At 44.5% G+C, this 16,052-nt stretch overlaps 1 protein-coding gene across 4 annotated transcripts in view; it reads left to right on the top strand.

The window, feature by feature from the left end:
• The first annotated feature begins 2,157 nt into the window (after window positions 1-2,157).
• Window positions 2,158-16,052, top strand: part of DNAJC6 (DnaJ heat shock protein family (Hsp40) member C6) — a 152,195-nt gene continuing 138,300 nt past the window's right edge. The window contains exons 1-2 of one of the 4 annotated variants that reach the window (XM_033865393.2): window positions 2,220-2,340; window positions 4,998-5,093. Coding sequence is in view for 3 of the 4 variants with exons in the window: in XM_073788737.1 (XP_073644838.1) it covers window positions 2,226-2,340 (115 nt within the window). In the remaining variant the exon portion in view is untranslated. Of the gene's footprint in view, window positions 2,341-4,997; window positions 5,094-10,339; window positions 11,245-16,052 lie in introns of those variants that run through there. The other 3 variants (XM_073788737.1, XM_033865375.2, XM_033865385.2) reach the window with 3 other exon arrangements.

Here is a 16,052-nt window from a genome sequence, read left to right as displayed (position 1 = left end):
GCTCAGTAGTTATGGCGCACGGGCTTAGTTGCTCCGCGGCACGTGGGATCTTCCCAGACCAGGGATAGAACCCGTGTCCCCTGCATTGGCAGGTGGATTCTTAACCACTGCACCACCAGGGAAGTCCCTCTTCATCTTTTATATCATTGACATTTTTAACGAATATAACATCCCTGCCCTGACGCTCCCTCCCCCGTACCTCAGGTTTCATAGTAAAGTCCTCATTTGGGGTTTAACTTATATTTCTCCATGATTAGATTCAGGTTGTGCATTCTTGGCCAGAATGTGACAAAGGTGATGTGTCTCTCCGTGTATCATCTGGATGCACTGGATTATCATCTCCCTCCATTGGTGATTTAAATTTTGATCATCTGGTGAAACTGTCATATGATGAATTGAGCCTTTTGTTTGAACCTACAAAAATGGTAGTTTCATGATTCAACCTAACATATAAGCTTTATATGGGTTTATGTAGGTAACCTGACCTCTCTGATACTCAGTTTCCCCCATCTGTTAAGTGAGGATATTAATAATTTCTCTCCCATGAGTATCATTGGGAGAGTTAAATAAGGTAATGTATGTAAAATCCGGCACATGAGAGGCACTCCATAAATGTTAGCTATTATTATTTCAGTCAGGCACTTTAAGGGATCGTGGTTTTGCTCTTCCTCTCCGACTCTTAACTACAGGCAAAATCATGACAGAGATAAAGTGGTGGGGGCTGGGCCACCTCAGCTCTGACATTTCAGTTTCCTCATCTGGCGAATGGGAAACGCCTCCTACCCCACAGGGTTGCTGTGAGGTTTCATGGCATATGTGTAAAAGTGCCTGCACATAGAATAGGTTCTTAAAAAAAAGAAGAAGAAAAAAAAAAGGGCTTCCCTGGTGGAGCAGTGGTTAAGAATCCGCGGGGGACACGGGTTCGAGCCCTGGTCTGGGAAGATCCCACATGCAGCAGAGCAACGAAGCCCGTGAGCCACAACTACTGGAGCCCGTGTGCCACAACGAGAAGCCACCGCAATGAGAAGCCCACGTACCACAATGAAGAGTGGCCCCCTTGCAGCAACTAGAGAAAGCCCCAGTGCAGCAACGAAGACCCAATGCAGCCAAAAATAAATTTAAAAAAAAAAGTGATTCTTAATCTGTTGCATGAGGAAAACAGGAATATCTATCAGACTTAAATAAAAAAAAATCCACTGGAGTCTGTCATACAGAGTGAAGTAAGTCAGAAAGAGAGAGACAGGTACTGTATGCTAACACATATACATGGAATTTAAGAAAAAAAAATGTCATGAAGAACCTAGGGGTAAGACAGGAATAAAGACACAGACCTACTAGAGAATGGACTTGAGGATATGGGGGGGGGAAGGGTAAGCTGTGACGAGGCGAGAGAGTGGCATGGACATATATACACTACCAAGCGTAAGATAGATAGCTAGTGGGAGGCAGCCGCAGAGCACAGGGAGATCAGCTCGGTGCTTTGTGACCACCTGGAGGGGTGGGATAGGGAGGGTGGGAGGGAGAGAGATGCAGGAGGGAGGAGATATGGGAACATATGTATATGTATAACTGAGTCACTTTGTTATAAAGCAGAAACTAAGACACCATTGTAAAGAAATTATACTCCAATAAAGATGTAAAAAAAAAAAGAAAAAATAGAAGCATAAAAAAAGCAAAACTTCAAAAAAAATCCAATATAATGTGGAATCATTCTGAGGCAGTAGAAAGGGATGAAAAAAATATAGCTAGAGCCCAGGACTTGGATATCGGCATAATTTAGCGGCTGTGTGATCTCTGGGCAGATTACTTCACGTTTCGGAGCTTCAATTTTATCATTTGTAATTTGGGGATAAAAAAAAAAAATCAGTGCACATCCCAGGGGGGTTTGTGTTAATTAATGATGCCTAGCAGTAGTTGGGCACTCCGTCAACATCTCCGGAACGAAGGGGGAAAGACTAAAGCATTCACCTGTGAGCTGCTAGGGGCTGAGCGCTCCCCCGGCTGGCGCATCCCTGCGGCGTCCCCGCCTTGGTCGGCCGCACCCGCAGGCTCAGCGCGAGCGAGGTCCCCACCCTCCCCGCCCCGCATCCGGCCGCAAGCTCCTCCCCCCGCGGCCGCGTCCTCCCCGGCGACTGCCTGGCACCTGGCAGAAGCGCGGCGGCCGGGGAAGCGGGAGGCGATCCTCGGACGGCGGCGGGCGGCGGGGGAGGGGCGCGGGCGCACAGATGGGAGCAACTGAGAAGAGCGGCAAGAAGAGCCGGAGGCTGTTTTCTTCGCTGCGGCCGTGGAAGGCAACCCGGCGGCTGTGGCGGACGCGCTCGGCTTCCAAGGCGGCGCAGGGTGAGTGTGGGCGCGGCCGCGGGACCTGTTACCACGAGCGGCGGGCGCCGGCCTCCCGCTGAAGCGGGGCCGCGGTGGCTCCGGCTGCTGCCGTGGGCGGCATCTCCCGCTGGGTTCTCGGCCCCCGGAGCCCGCGGGCGGGGGCCGCGCCGCCTGGACGTCTGGCCCTGCCTGGGCGACCCTCCTCCCTGACCCTCGGCCACGGGGACTACAGCAGTCCCCAAGCTCCCCCGGGGCCGCTCGACGACAGTCCCTTCTTCCCCCTCCACCCTTTAAGCTTATCTCCCCTTGGCCCAGGTGGTTGCAGCTTGTTAATTTCCCGCACAAGTCCCTGTCTGTCCGTTTGGCTCTGGACAGAGGGAATCCGGGGTGCCTCTGGAAAACAGTTTGCATCCCCCTCCCCCCCAAAACCTGGCCGGCACCTGCAATGCAGTACCCGTTGGGGGATTTAATCCGCACCCAACTCTGCCTTGGAGGTCCTCCCCATTGGACCCACCCTCTTTCCAACCCATCTGTTATCTTGTAAGCTCTAGTCACAATTAACTATTTCCCAAACACATTCCACCCTATCCTCACCAGGGCCTTAACTCACATTTATTCAGTCACTGACTCACTGCATTCATTCATTCCATAATTTTTATCGAGCTCCCCTGTGTGTCAGGGCCCAGGATTGAACGAGATAGGCAAGGCCGCAGCTCATGGAACTACTTTTAAAGGGGGAAACAGACGTTACACACGTCAAATAGGTAAAAGTCTCCATTGCAGATTGCTCTGTGTGCTTGGAAGGAATCAAATCGTCTGCTGGGAGAGAAGAAAAGGTAGAGGGGCCCTAGCTTACTTGGGGGGTGGACAGGGAAGGCGTCTCTGCGGCCATGCAATTACAGCTGAGCGTGAAGACTGATTCAGAGTTACTCCAGCATGGAGCCAGGGGAGAGCTTCCTGCCAGGGGCAATAGCAGGTGGAAAGGTTCTCAGTGTGCCTGAGCTAAGCAAGGGGAAAGTGAGGCAGGCAGGGCCTGGGTCAGGGTCTGGGTAGTATATGATGAGTTTGGATTTTATTCCAAGTGAGCTGGGAAGCCACTAACATGTTCTGAGCACAGGGACATGACACGATCTGCTGGCTCATTGCCTTCTCTCTATCTGCAGTGGCCATGCCTTGGTCTCAGCCTGGCCAATTCCTACCCGTCCGTTAGGACTAGCACAAATGCATCTCCTCTGTGAAGCCTTTCCTGGGATAGGTGCCACCTGTAACCTGTCTGCTGGTATTTCATCATCATTTGTCACTGTTCATCTGCTATTATAGATTCCATGTGGGCAGGTTCTCATCCACTTCATCTTTGCATCCCCCACCAGGCTAAGTCAGAGCTGGGTACTTTGTAGATACCTGTCTGCTTGTGTGTGTGTGTGTGTGTGTGTGTGTGTGTGTGTGTGTGTGTCTGTCTGTGTCTGTCTGTCTGTCTGTCTGTCTGCCTGTCTCTGTGTCCTATCATGTCCTTTTCGTCTGTTTCCATCATCTGAGGATTCTTCAGAGGCTGACATGCCTTGAGTTCTAAAATGGCCGACCTGAGCCAGGGCAGAAGCTAGACTGCAACAGGGCCGCATCACCCCCATCTCCACCCCAGGGTTTTTATGAAGATTAAATGAATTAATGAGTTAATAATTGTAAAGTGCTGGCACATAGTAAGCATTCTAAAAAGAAATTTGACAAAGAGCAAAAATAATTATCCTTCAAATATTTGTGTTAGAAACAACACCAACTATTGTGTTAGAAACAAGCTTTTCTATTGTTGATGGTTAGGGAGGTTCTGTGGCTTGGCCTTGTCATCCTGCCGGCTTTCAAAGGATGTGTTATTACTTTTAGTGAATGCGCCAATTAAATTCCTTCCACACTGCATCAAGAACTGTTGCGGAAACTTAGTAGGTCTAAAGGCTGACCACCCCTTTTCTTTAGCTTGCCTGAGTAGTTGAATAGATTGGTAATTGCAACAAGTGTTCCTTGAGTGATACTTATATGCATAGTGTTATTCCAGGTGTTGTGTGAATGTTTTACAAAAAAGGAATAAATGGGTATTCCCACTGCAGTAAATTGGGTTAGAATAAGCTTTTTAGTTTTATAATTTTTAAACCCAGGTGTATACTGTGTACACAACCATCCTGTCTTTTTCTTCTTTGTTCCCATTGTAGAGTTCACCCATGGCTTACCTGGGGCCCATTGCCACGCCACACCTCTCTTTTCTTAGGTAGGATCTTGGCAGATCACTGTATTTCCCTACTTCCCCTTCCCCCCTACAACCTGGAGATGAGGCCATTATAATGTCTTATGTTATATGATACTTTACAGTTTATGGAGTAGGTCAGCTATAAGGTCTTGTTTGTTTAGATCTTAACTAACCTTGGAAGGAGGGAGGACAGATGGTATTTATTTCCCCCATTTTGTAAATGAGGAAAGTGAAGCAAGAGACAGAGTAACTTGCAAGAGGTCATAGGACTGGTGTGTGGCCAATTCAGGCCTGACTACCCACACAGCTTCCTTTCTGCCACATCGGCACAAAATAAACATGTTCCAGTATCTATACACATGGAGGGAAGAAGTAAAATTAATAAATATTATGCAGTGAATGAAATCCATATCCCAATTTTATTTAATTTTTCTTAAAGGTGGCCTGAGTTTCTCACGATGATGTCAGCGTCACTTGGGGCATCTACAATCATATGCTTTGGTGCCAGACAGACGATGATTTGAATCTGCCACTAGTAAGTGGCACACTAATAAGCTGTGTGATCTTGGGCAGGGTGCTAAATCTTTCTAAAACTCAGTTATCTATCATACGTAAAATAAGGATGATACTCCTATGTTATAATGTTCCTGTGATGATTATATGGGTTATTGTATATAAAGTGCTTGGTACATAGTAGCTCACAAGGTGGTGGTTGTTATTTTTATTAATATTAGTCCAGATATTGCACCATATGATCACACCCCAAATATGGAAAGTTCAATGAGCGGTGGGAATAAAACATGGCTGGAAGCTCTTCAGGGGCCGCAATCCCTTCTGGACCAATCAGAAGGCCTTCTACATCAGTATCCTTCTTTCTACCCTCCCTTCCTTTGTTTTTCAGCAGGAGGCTACAGATGAGAAGTAGCATAGCTTCTGGGGGCCTCTGGCATCTGTTCAGCTTAATATTGTATCCTGAATATAGAAGACATTCAATAAATATGTTTAGTTATTGGATAATGATGAATGAATGGTTAAGTAATGAATGAATCCTCTGGGATGTATATATTGATTCCTTACTTCCTTGCTAATACTCAGTACTGTCAGAATTTTTTGATGCGTATGAAGTGGTACTGCATGGTGCTTTTATATTGAATTTCCCTGATGAATAATGAAGCTGGAGATCTTTTCACATGAATATTGGCCATGTGTGACCAAGACATGTGTGAACGCCTGTTTATGGTTTTTTTTTTTGGTGGTTCATGTTTTTTTAAAAAATCTGCTCATAGGAGTTCTTGAAATCTTCTGGATACCAATGATTTACCTGCTTATATGTCCAAGCAACTTAAAAAAATCTACTAACCATGCAAGCTGTTCTAAATGAACAAGCTGTGTCCAGTAGAAATTAAGCCCCTAAATTGCTTCCAGCTTTTGCAGAGAACCAGATTTACGTCAAATATCAAAGCTTTAGCTTATAGAGAAGGGAGCGGATAGTTGGTGGAAGTATTTTGTGAGCAGTAGGCTTTCCCAGTCCTTGAAATGATGGTAGAAAACCAGTCCTGAGCTCTTCCCCCCAGAAATTGCCTCCTGCAAATGCTGGTGGCCGAAGTGCCCTTTCCTGAACTTCAGTTATTCCCTGGGAAGACACAGGTTGGACCTGGAGTCAGTCTATCCGCAGGTAGTGCTTTCCAGGACTAGTTACCTGGAGGAAAGGACAGAACACTTGTCAGGTGACCTGTGGTTTATCCTTGCTGCCATTTTTTGGCCATATGTCCCTAAAAACAAATCACATTGAATGGAGATAATGGTCACTACCTAGGGATATTGGAAAGATCAACTGATATCATAACTATGAAAGGACCATATAAATGCAAAATATATTTGCTAGGCTCTGTGAAGTAGCCAACCCTTTGCCGGAGTGGGACTTATACTCATTAGGCCCCATACCTTCTCCTACCCTCTGTTCTGCATACAGGTGCCTGATTGTAGAGTAGTAGTTCTCAAGGGTTGTCTCCAGACCAGCAGCAACAGTGTCTCCTGGAACTTGCTAGAAATGCAAATTCTTGGAGCCCACCTCAGAGCTACCAAAGCAGAGACTCTGGAGGTGGGACCCAGCAACCTGTGCTTTACCAAGCCCTGCAGTAATTCTGGTGTGTGCTAACCTTTGAGAACTGTTGGCCTAGTGGGATGTGCAAAGGCTTTAAAGACAGTGAATGTGGGTTTTTCAGTCTTAACTCTCCCATTTGCCAGCTTGTGCGATGAGCAGGTTACTAAGCTCTTGGGCTTCCAAGCTCTCATCAATAGAAGGAAGATGATGTCACTTCCGTCACAGGGGTGTTGTGAGAAGTAAATGACAGGCAGTATCCTGGCTCTGCTACTTTTTTGCTATGTGTCCTTTGGCAAGTCTCCTTTCTTCTTTCTGCCTCATTTTTCTCATCTAAAAAAGACGGACTGGCAAGCGTTAACGTGCATGCCTTGCTTACCGTGTGCCAGCCGTGGTCCTAAACCTGTGAATATTTTAATTTTATTTAATTCTTACAATAACCCTGTTTTACAGTCTCTATTTTATGAACGAGAAAACCGAAACACAAAGAGGATAAGTAACGTTTCCAAAGTTACACAACTAGTAAGCTGGGATCCAAACCCAGGCAGTGTGCTGTGAAAGTCCTCGCTCTAAAGGCCATGCTTGGCAAATAAGTTCTTTGAAAGGATGGTGATGATGATAAGAAGATTGCCTTGCACACAGTGGGTACTCCATGTGTTAATTCTCTTCCCCTTGCCTTGTGGCTTGGCTTCATCGGAGCACACCCAGCTTTTCTTACAGTCATGCTGCCCTTCCCTGCGGTGACCCTAATCACAAAGCCCCATCCCCTCCCCAGCCCCCAGTCAGCGGTTTTCTCACTCCAGTTCATCTCGCTTACGGCCACTTGGATGCTCTGAGCAAACCAGACAGGCGTGGCTGGGGGAAGACCGACTGTGGTGGTGCAGGTGAAGTCATTCTCCTGTCACCCCACCCTGGCATGTTTTGGAAATGAATGACTAATCCAGAAGAGAGGGTCCAGGCAAGTTACCGAAAGATCATTGGGTCTGCCCAATTTGAGAAATATCCTCCCAGTCTCTTTTGCTCTCAGATTTCCAAGGGAATATAAAAGCCTTTGTTGCTGAGTTTTTCTTCGGAGTAAAATTTACAGCTGGGAAGTTGAACCCACAGTGTTAACAGCAGCGTTTTTTTTTCTTTCATTTTTGTTCTGCTAGGACAATGAAGAGCCTTATTCTCTTTCAATTCAGGGTGTCACTCATTGTTCTTGAAAATTCTCTTTGGTTTTGCTCTCAAGATGGCCTCCCTTGCTGGGCATGACTCACCGGTCTAATGACTCAGAAGTGGCATCCAACAAGACAAGGACTGTGCAGAGCTGTGCAGGGACTTGTGGCCAGTGGAGTCTGCCTGAAGCTTTCCCTAAACCCGGTTATTGAGATGGAGCATCGTTTCCATTAATGGATGTTTAGAATGGTTGTTGGTACCAGTTTATTGGAAGCATGAGGCAGTGCCTTGTTCTGGAAGGCTCCAAGGCTTGAGTCTATCCTTGTCCCTCAGCTGGGTGTGGCCTTGAGGTTTACTGTGGGCAAGACAAGGCTTCTAAGAATTTACCTGACCCTGCTTGGAATGGCCACAGAATCAGCCAGTGTAAGGCTTCTGTAAAATTTGTATCAGGGAAAATAAAGGCTCTTCTTATCTGAAGAGGACTTCAAATCTCTTTCAACTTAATTTAAAAAAATCTATTAAGGATGAATAGAAAGATGAACATCTATGTGACAGAACAAATTCAGCAAAATGTACTTGAAGATGTTTGCCATGCAATTCTTCCAACTCTTTGTATTTTGAAACTTTTCAAAATACGGTGTTGAGTAAAATGCAGGTAACCCTAGAAATGATCATACTCTTGTAAAAAAATTGCTTCCTTGTTAACATAAATGGCAGGTTCTCTCCCACTTCCTCACTCCTCCCGGGCTTTGTCTTTTTTCCTGGGGAGCCTGCTTGATGAAAAAGGGCCTGGAGTGAGCCTGGCAGGGGGTGAGCTAATCCTTTACACCAGGGCTTTATCTTCTTCCTGATATGTAATTCTCACAATAGCCATATAAACTAGTTATTATTTTCTGCATTTTATGAGGAAACTGAGGTGCAGAGGGGTACACTTGATCCAGGTCAGTAGGTGATAATATTAGTCTTACAGCATTTATGGAGCCCTCCCTTTATGTGTCAGGCTTTGTGCTCTGTACTTTACATGCATTAACTCATTTGAGCCTCATCCTACCCTAGGAGGTAGGTGCCTTCAGTATCTTCATCTTACAGATCAGGAAATGGAGACTTAGAGAGGTGCAGGAACATATCCCAGCTTACTCTAGGAGCCAGGAAGTGGCAGAGCCCATGTTTGAACCTGGTCTCTCCTGCTTTATAGCCCTTGCCCTACTATTCAGACCCAGTCCTCGGCCTAACTCAGTAAATCAGTAGACGTTGTAGAAACCTCTTGTTCTGAGACCACAAGCTCTTTGAGGACAGAATGTTTTGTTCAGCACTGTGTCATTCTCAGTCTTCAGAGCAGTGTCTGGCATAATGAATATTTATTGGATGAAAGAGTACACGGATGGTGTCTTCTCATCACCCCCTCCTTCACCCTATCTGCCCCTAAAGGTGCTCCTAACTGGGTACGTTTTGGCTGCCCTGGCCTTGGTCCTTGGAGATGGAGATGCCCGTTTCTTTGATGTGGTTTATGGGGCAACATGCCTCATTTGGTGGCCAGTGAAGAGTTCCAATGAAGGCAGATGTTCCTCATTGGCCTTAAGTTGTCAAGGATGCATAAGGATATTATCCACTGTCAAGGAAAGATGGGAACAAAAACAAAATAAAATTTCCCCAAACTTTAAGGGAGTCTTTAAATTGTGGCGGCTAGAAATCAACTCCAGGACCCCTAGTGGCCACGACAGGCTTTCCCTCTATAGCTATATTTGACTCTCGGGCTGCCGTAGTGAGCAGGTAAACACTAGCAATTAGTTCTCTTAATGTGCCCAAGTATGTTGATAATTATCCTTTACACTTATGTAGAACTTAGTTTACAAAGTACCACATCTGCTCTCCCTTTTGATCTTCTGAACAGCCTGGACCACACACAGGGCACGGATGATTAGCCCCACTTTACAGATGAGGAAACTGGTACCAGAGAGGTTAAATCACCTGCTCTACGCCACTCAGGTAATAGTGGTAGAGAGAGGTCTTCAACCCTCTTTTCTCACCTCCTACTCTGGCAAATTTTCCTTTTCAATATTGTACTTAACCCAGCAATTTCTGGGGATGAGCGCAGGTTGGTGCATTTCTTTTTGTTGCTCTTCTTCCATCTTGGAGGTGAGTGAGGTCCTGGATTGGGTCAGTTAATCATTCTGGATGTCAGTTTACCAGTCTGTATATTGGGGAATAAACACTACCCATCAGTGAGTGCACTTGGAGCAGAGGAAGTTGTGAGGGTTTGCAACTCAAAAAACAATTTCTAAGTGAAGATGTTTGGAAGGGACTGTGATGACTGGTTCATTTTCTGTAAAACAAGTTCAATGGCACCTCCCCTGGCCACACTATCTAAAATGGCAGCTCTGTTACCTCATTATCATGCTTCATTCTTCTTCACGGCATTTACTGCCATTTATTATATGTTTATATTTGTTTGTTTATGGCCTGTCTGAATCCTCCCACCCAAATGTGATAGCCACGAGAGCAGGGACTTGGTCTGTTTCCTGCACTCTTGAATTGCTAACAGGTGGAGTTGTGCCTGGCACAAATAACCGTTGTTGAGTGAATGAATGAAAGAATGAATCTGAGGTATGTAATGATTGGAAGTAAGTTTGCATTGGATGATTGAAAGATTTGCTTGAGTACTCCTTGCTGTCTAGCAGAGAGGGGGTTTGGTCTGGCTTCCACAGATCCATTTCTGTCTCAGCCATCCAGTGGCTTAAGACCAATCACTAAAGCCTTGAGTACCAACTTACACCTGGGTGAACTGGGTTCAATAACCCAGGTCCATTCAGCAGACATAGGTCATTGGATGGCACTGTATGCCTCTGCATTGTAACAGCCGGTGAGTGGCTTGAGGACTGGGGCTGGTTCCCGTCACTGTTCTGTCCGCAATACTTAGCATAGAGCCTGGTCCACAGAGAGGTAAAAGAAGTGTTTGCTGAATGAATGAATATGTAAGAGGAAACAAGCACAGGGCTCTTAATCCCCCTCCAAAGTGAAGGTCTCCATTTGAGAATAAGCTTGGTGCACGGCACATGTGGTCCTCTTTCAACTTGAATCAAATCTCTCCAGAGACGAGGAGGCACTGAACAGTTGATTCCCTAACCTACTGCAAGGAAAGGCAAGCCTAGGCTCCAGATCCAGTTCCATGCCATGTTTTGGAATTTGTGTTTACGTCTGTCTTCATTCCCCATCCTTTCTGCTCCAGCATAAGCAAAATTATAACCCCTGCACGCTGACTTGCATGCAATTACCAGAGCCTGGTGCTCCTCGGCTGAGGGACTTCTCCCCCAAGACCGCTGACTGTCTGAATGACAAATCCAAAGTCAGGGTTGCAGAACCAGCCGGACTTTCCTGCTCCTTTGCAGCTGAGGGAGGAAGGAGAGAATGAAAGATTCTGAAAATAAAGGTAAGGGGCCGACTGCAGAGGGTAGGTAAAAGAGGCTAGGGATAAGATGTCACTCCATGGACATGTTTAGTGTATATTAAATGGCTGATTTAAAATTAGTGTGCATATATTATTTAAAAATTCTAGTATATAATAATAAACGTGACTTTTAAAAATAACTGATTTCTGGTTTCCAAATACTGTCATTCAGTTGTCCATTTTTGTGCTACTAAATATAACATTTTTGCATTCTTCATTTAATCTTGGCTGAATAACACATATTTACATTTCACAGACTTCCTTATAATAGTTCCCTTTTATTTTGCAAGTGTTCAGAATACTTAATTAATATATAGGTTTCCGGTGCTTTATTGGAATTGCAATATCTGAAATACTTCGGACTTTTGCAGTTTGGGTTCTTAAGAAAAATGTAGAGGGAGAAGCCTTTAATGAACATTCACCTTTTCGGGAGGATCCAATGGGGAGCCGTCACTGACCTTCAGAAGTGTTTATCTTGCAGAGAGATACTCAGATGCAAACTCCCCCCACTCTGCTAGCTTCCATCCCCTAGATCCCTGGTAACAACCCCCCTTCGCATCCCCCCCTCGCTCTCGCCCCCTCCCCCTCAACCCCCGGCCAATTCCGCTTGAGGCATGGGGGAGGAGAGAAACGGATTTAAATGAAAACTCAGGAAAGGTCAGGTCTCTCAAATGAGCCAGCCAAATAAATATTAAGTTCAACAACAAGGATTCTGGAGGATTCTGGGGTTTCAAATTCCGAGGGTCCTTAACATTTTCTGCCGCAGATGGGGGAGGAGCGATAGATCCCAAGGCTCGGGAGGCTACACGCGTTCCCCAATCCTGTTTCCAGGAAGGAGCCCTTCCGTGGTGTTGCGTAGGTGCGGCTCCTGGTCCTGCCGCAGGAGGAAGGCGCAGGGCGGCTGGGCTCCCGGGAAAGCTCCGGGGCAGCCGCCGAGTCTCCGCGTAGCCTGGCTCAGCCCCTGCCTCCCCCCAGCTAATTTTAGGGTTTGCCCGCCCCCCTTTTCCCCAGCAGGCGTTCGCTGATCTCACCTCAAGCCTCTCTGCAGCAATTTCCACCCCTCCCTCTCCTCCCAGCACGCTCTGCTTTAAGGAGGCCCCAGCACTTTGCCCTTGGGCACCGGGCTTGGGTGCTCAGGTGGAGGCTGGCACACAGCGCCGGAGCAGGTTGTTCACGCCCACCGACCCTCCGCAACACCGGAGCTGGGTGGTTCTCTTCATTGGTGAGACCGCCCAGGCCCCAAGCCTTCTCCTAACTGCATGCAGGGCCGCCCGCTTGGCCTTCACCAGCCCAGTCCTCAGGCACACGCTCTGGCATGTTATAAGATTCTCAACTTGTAATGAACAGTGATGTTTATTCCATATTAAAAACAAACAAAAAGCAACCAACCAAACAAAACCACACACAGCCTGATGCCGGTAGGAAGGCTGGTATTTTAATCTATCACGCTGCTTGTGATGAAGGCTCTTAAGCAATTTCACTTACTATAACTGAGGCTTTAAAAGGGTCTGGGGTAGCTGGTGTCGGTTCCACATAGCGATCTCTGCGGTTTTGATGTTTAAATTTTGATTAAACAGCCTTAGCGAGGAGGAAAACAGATTTGCATGGCCCAGGTAAATGCAAAGAGTGCCTGTCTACTGCTGTTTCTAAGCCAAGCTCTCATGGACAAATAAAACCTGTGTCTGTGTAATCAGAATATTTTAAATAAACTCAGGGAGAATGTTGGCCCTTCCTGTGTCGTTTTCAGTAGCTGGAGAAAAGGTTTCTGGAACGAAAAAAATGTGCTTATGTGCCATGTCATGCTAGGCCAGGGGCATGGTTTAGAAAAAGTTAAGACTGCCTGAGCTGGAGGCTCATGTTAGGTTAATATTCACCCCCATTTGGAATTGAAACACTCCCAGTTTCTCAGTGTATCAGGCAGGATGCTTTAGGCTTCAAATCCCCAGCTGCTTTTTTAGGGGAGTTGGTATTTAGAATTTTTGTTTCACTTTGTTCTGGAAGGAGCCTTGGTTGGAAGTCAGGGTGGTTAGGTTCTGGCTTGTTTTGCCACTAACTCGTTGGTGACCGAGCACAATACCCATGATTTTTTCGGACCTGTTTCCTTATCTCTAAAATGGATAACTGTTAGACCAGATGACTGTTCTTCAGATTGTGGGTGGTAAGAAAGCAATTTAGTGAGTCTCAAGCAACCTTTTAGAAAGATGAAATAGAATAGAAAATGTCAGAAACCATTGCATATGGTAAGTGTAAATAATTGTTTCCTGTAACTTCTGTTTTAGATGTTTATGTTTGTTTATGTATGTAGATATGGGCTGTATTGATGTCAGATCAGTTTCTCGCTGTGAATCCCAGTCAAAAGAGTTTGAGAAACACTGAAATCAATCACAGCTTCCTCGTTTGTCAAGGAGTCTATGAAATGCAGTCCATTTTTGTTTATGTATGTTGAGAATGTCAGTAGTTTTCCTCAGAATTTCCAAGGGGTCTAAGACCCCAAATAGGTTATGAATTATTGTGTTTCCCCCAAGGCCCTTCTAAGCTAACCTCTTAGGGATCAAAGAATCCTTTCAGGGCCGGGAGATGGGCATGTGTTGACAGGACCAGCTGAGTGTGAGATGTGAGGTGGGGTGTGTGACCATGTTGAAGAGAACGTATGACCGTGGTAACTATACCATGAGAGCTATTTGTAGGTTCCAAAGTGCCAGTTGGTGACCTGAATATGAAACACAAATATCTAAAAATTAGAGTCTTTGTGCTGAAAAGTACCACAGGAAAACTATTAAAATGTTGTGCATTGTTTAGAAGTCAACTCTCCTTGGAAACAGGCACCAGGTAAAATTTTAAGAGGTTGACAGGGACAAATAAAGCATCAGGCTGTTGGTAGGCAAAAACTGAATTTTATAAGCTACCATCACATGACTAGTGTTCTGTAAATGTTGAGCTGTGGTTTAATAAATGCCTTTCTTTCTTTTTTCTCTTTTTAGTACATCTTGTCTTAAGACAGTCCAGTGAGGCTTTTAAACACAAAAGGCATTGTATAACATTTACCCAGCACATCTCAAAATGCTTTGCAAACCAGGAAAAAAAAATTCTGTATGAGGCAACTCAGAAGAAAATAGTTGAATGAGTTAATAAGTAGGTATTGGCAAGCATGACAGCTAATTATAATAATAACAGCCATAGCTCCTATTTAACGAACAAGTAGTATGTGAAAAGCTCTTTTCAAGGTACTTTACACATTGTCACAGCACTGCAAGGTTGGGGGTATTTTACATGTTAAGAAATGGATTAAGAACTTTTTACGGGGCACATAGCTAGTAAGTGGCAGAGCCGGGATTCAAACCCAGCTCATTTTACCTTCAAAACCATTCACGTGGTAGGCAAGGGCTTTGAGAATAAGTAGCGTGGGAAAATTGCAGAGTTTTTAATAAAATTTTCAACATCATTTATTGCTAGAATTAATTTACTTATTATAAAAAGGGAAATGTGAACCATAGAAAATGATGGCTTTTGTGTATTTTTCTAGATTGTGTTTATTTGGAAAATAGGCATTTTAACTCTAAGTTCAGCTGCAAATTTTCCTTTTATTTTGTAAGTTCTCTCTTTTATGAGTAAGGTTTTAGAAGCAGAGATACGAAAGAATAGGAGTGGAGAGTTTGAAAGTTTGGGTGGCAACATTTTTTTTTTCCCTACAACAGTTTAGGGCAAATAGTTCTCTTTTCAATTTTTCTATGTTTTATTTCAGAATAACAAACATGACATTTTGTGAGCAAATAAAGTTATGCATAACATTTTAACATGGTAAAACTAGGATTAGAGCACACTGATTCCTGAAAGAATCTGATTTTTTCCTGAAAGTTATTACAGAATCTGATTGGGAGTTTGAATATGGTCAGATCCAGACTTTTAAACCCTAAATATTTAAAACACTATGGTGTACATCCCCCAATCTGTAATTCAAAATGAAGTAAGTGCAAGGAAATCCAAAAATGTTGTGTGTGTGTTTTTTTTTTTTTTTTTTTTTTAACAACCATGACTACCTTTAGAGAAGACTCAGATTCTTTCAAGAATTTGTGCTTCCTGCTTGGGACTGCATAGGTCAGGCAAACGATGTGTATTGGTTGGGGTGATCTGTAAATGGCTGAGTGAGTTCTCAGCTTTCACGGCTGGCATGAGATAGAGCTGGGTTTAGAGCCTGGACTATGCCATTGCTTCTCAAATGGACACAATACTGCTTCCTGTGGAACATACTAGAAATATGCAAGGGGCTGTAGCAGCATTCACTGGGAAATGATAGATGTCCTGCAATGTTCCGGACTGTTCCATTTAATGATGAATTTAATTATCTCTTGTCCTGTGCAACTTTCAGATGTTTTGCTGAAGACATAAGTGTAAACCCTCTATACTTTTCTGAGCCTAGAATATAAGTTGGTATTACATATACACTGAAGTTTCTGGGATTAAAAATGTTGTGTAAAGCAAGGAAAGATTACACTTAATTTTGTTTGGAAAAATCACTTACCCAAAGCGTCAATTGGTTTGAGACATCAAAACGACACACCTGTCTCATTCAATCTATGTACCTGTACATGTATCTGACTATTAATGTCATCTAATACAGTCTTACTTGAGTATTTGCATATTGAAATCCATATTGTTTTGCTATATTTATTAACTTTTCTTTCCTTTCTCTTTTACATTGTTGTTGGTATGTGTGGTATAGTTATTGTTGTTTAATTGTGTGTTAGGTAGGATATTTTATCTTTAAATTTCATTTTGAGATACTAAACAAG

The sequence above is a fragment of the Tursiops truncatus genome, chromosome 1, assembly GCF_011762595.2.
Source record: "Tursiops truncatus isolate mTurTru1 chromosome 1, mTurTru1.mat.Y, whole genome shotgun sequence".
NCBI classification, from domain to species: domain Eukaryota; kingdom Metazoa; phylum Chordata; class Mammalia; order Artiodactyla; family Delphinidae; genus Tursiops; species Tursiops truncatus.
Note: the sequence above shows the minus strand (reverse complement) of the source record. Positions and strands in the feature narration are given on the sequence as shown.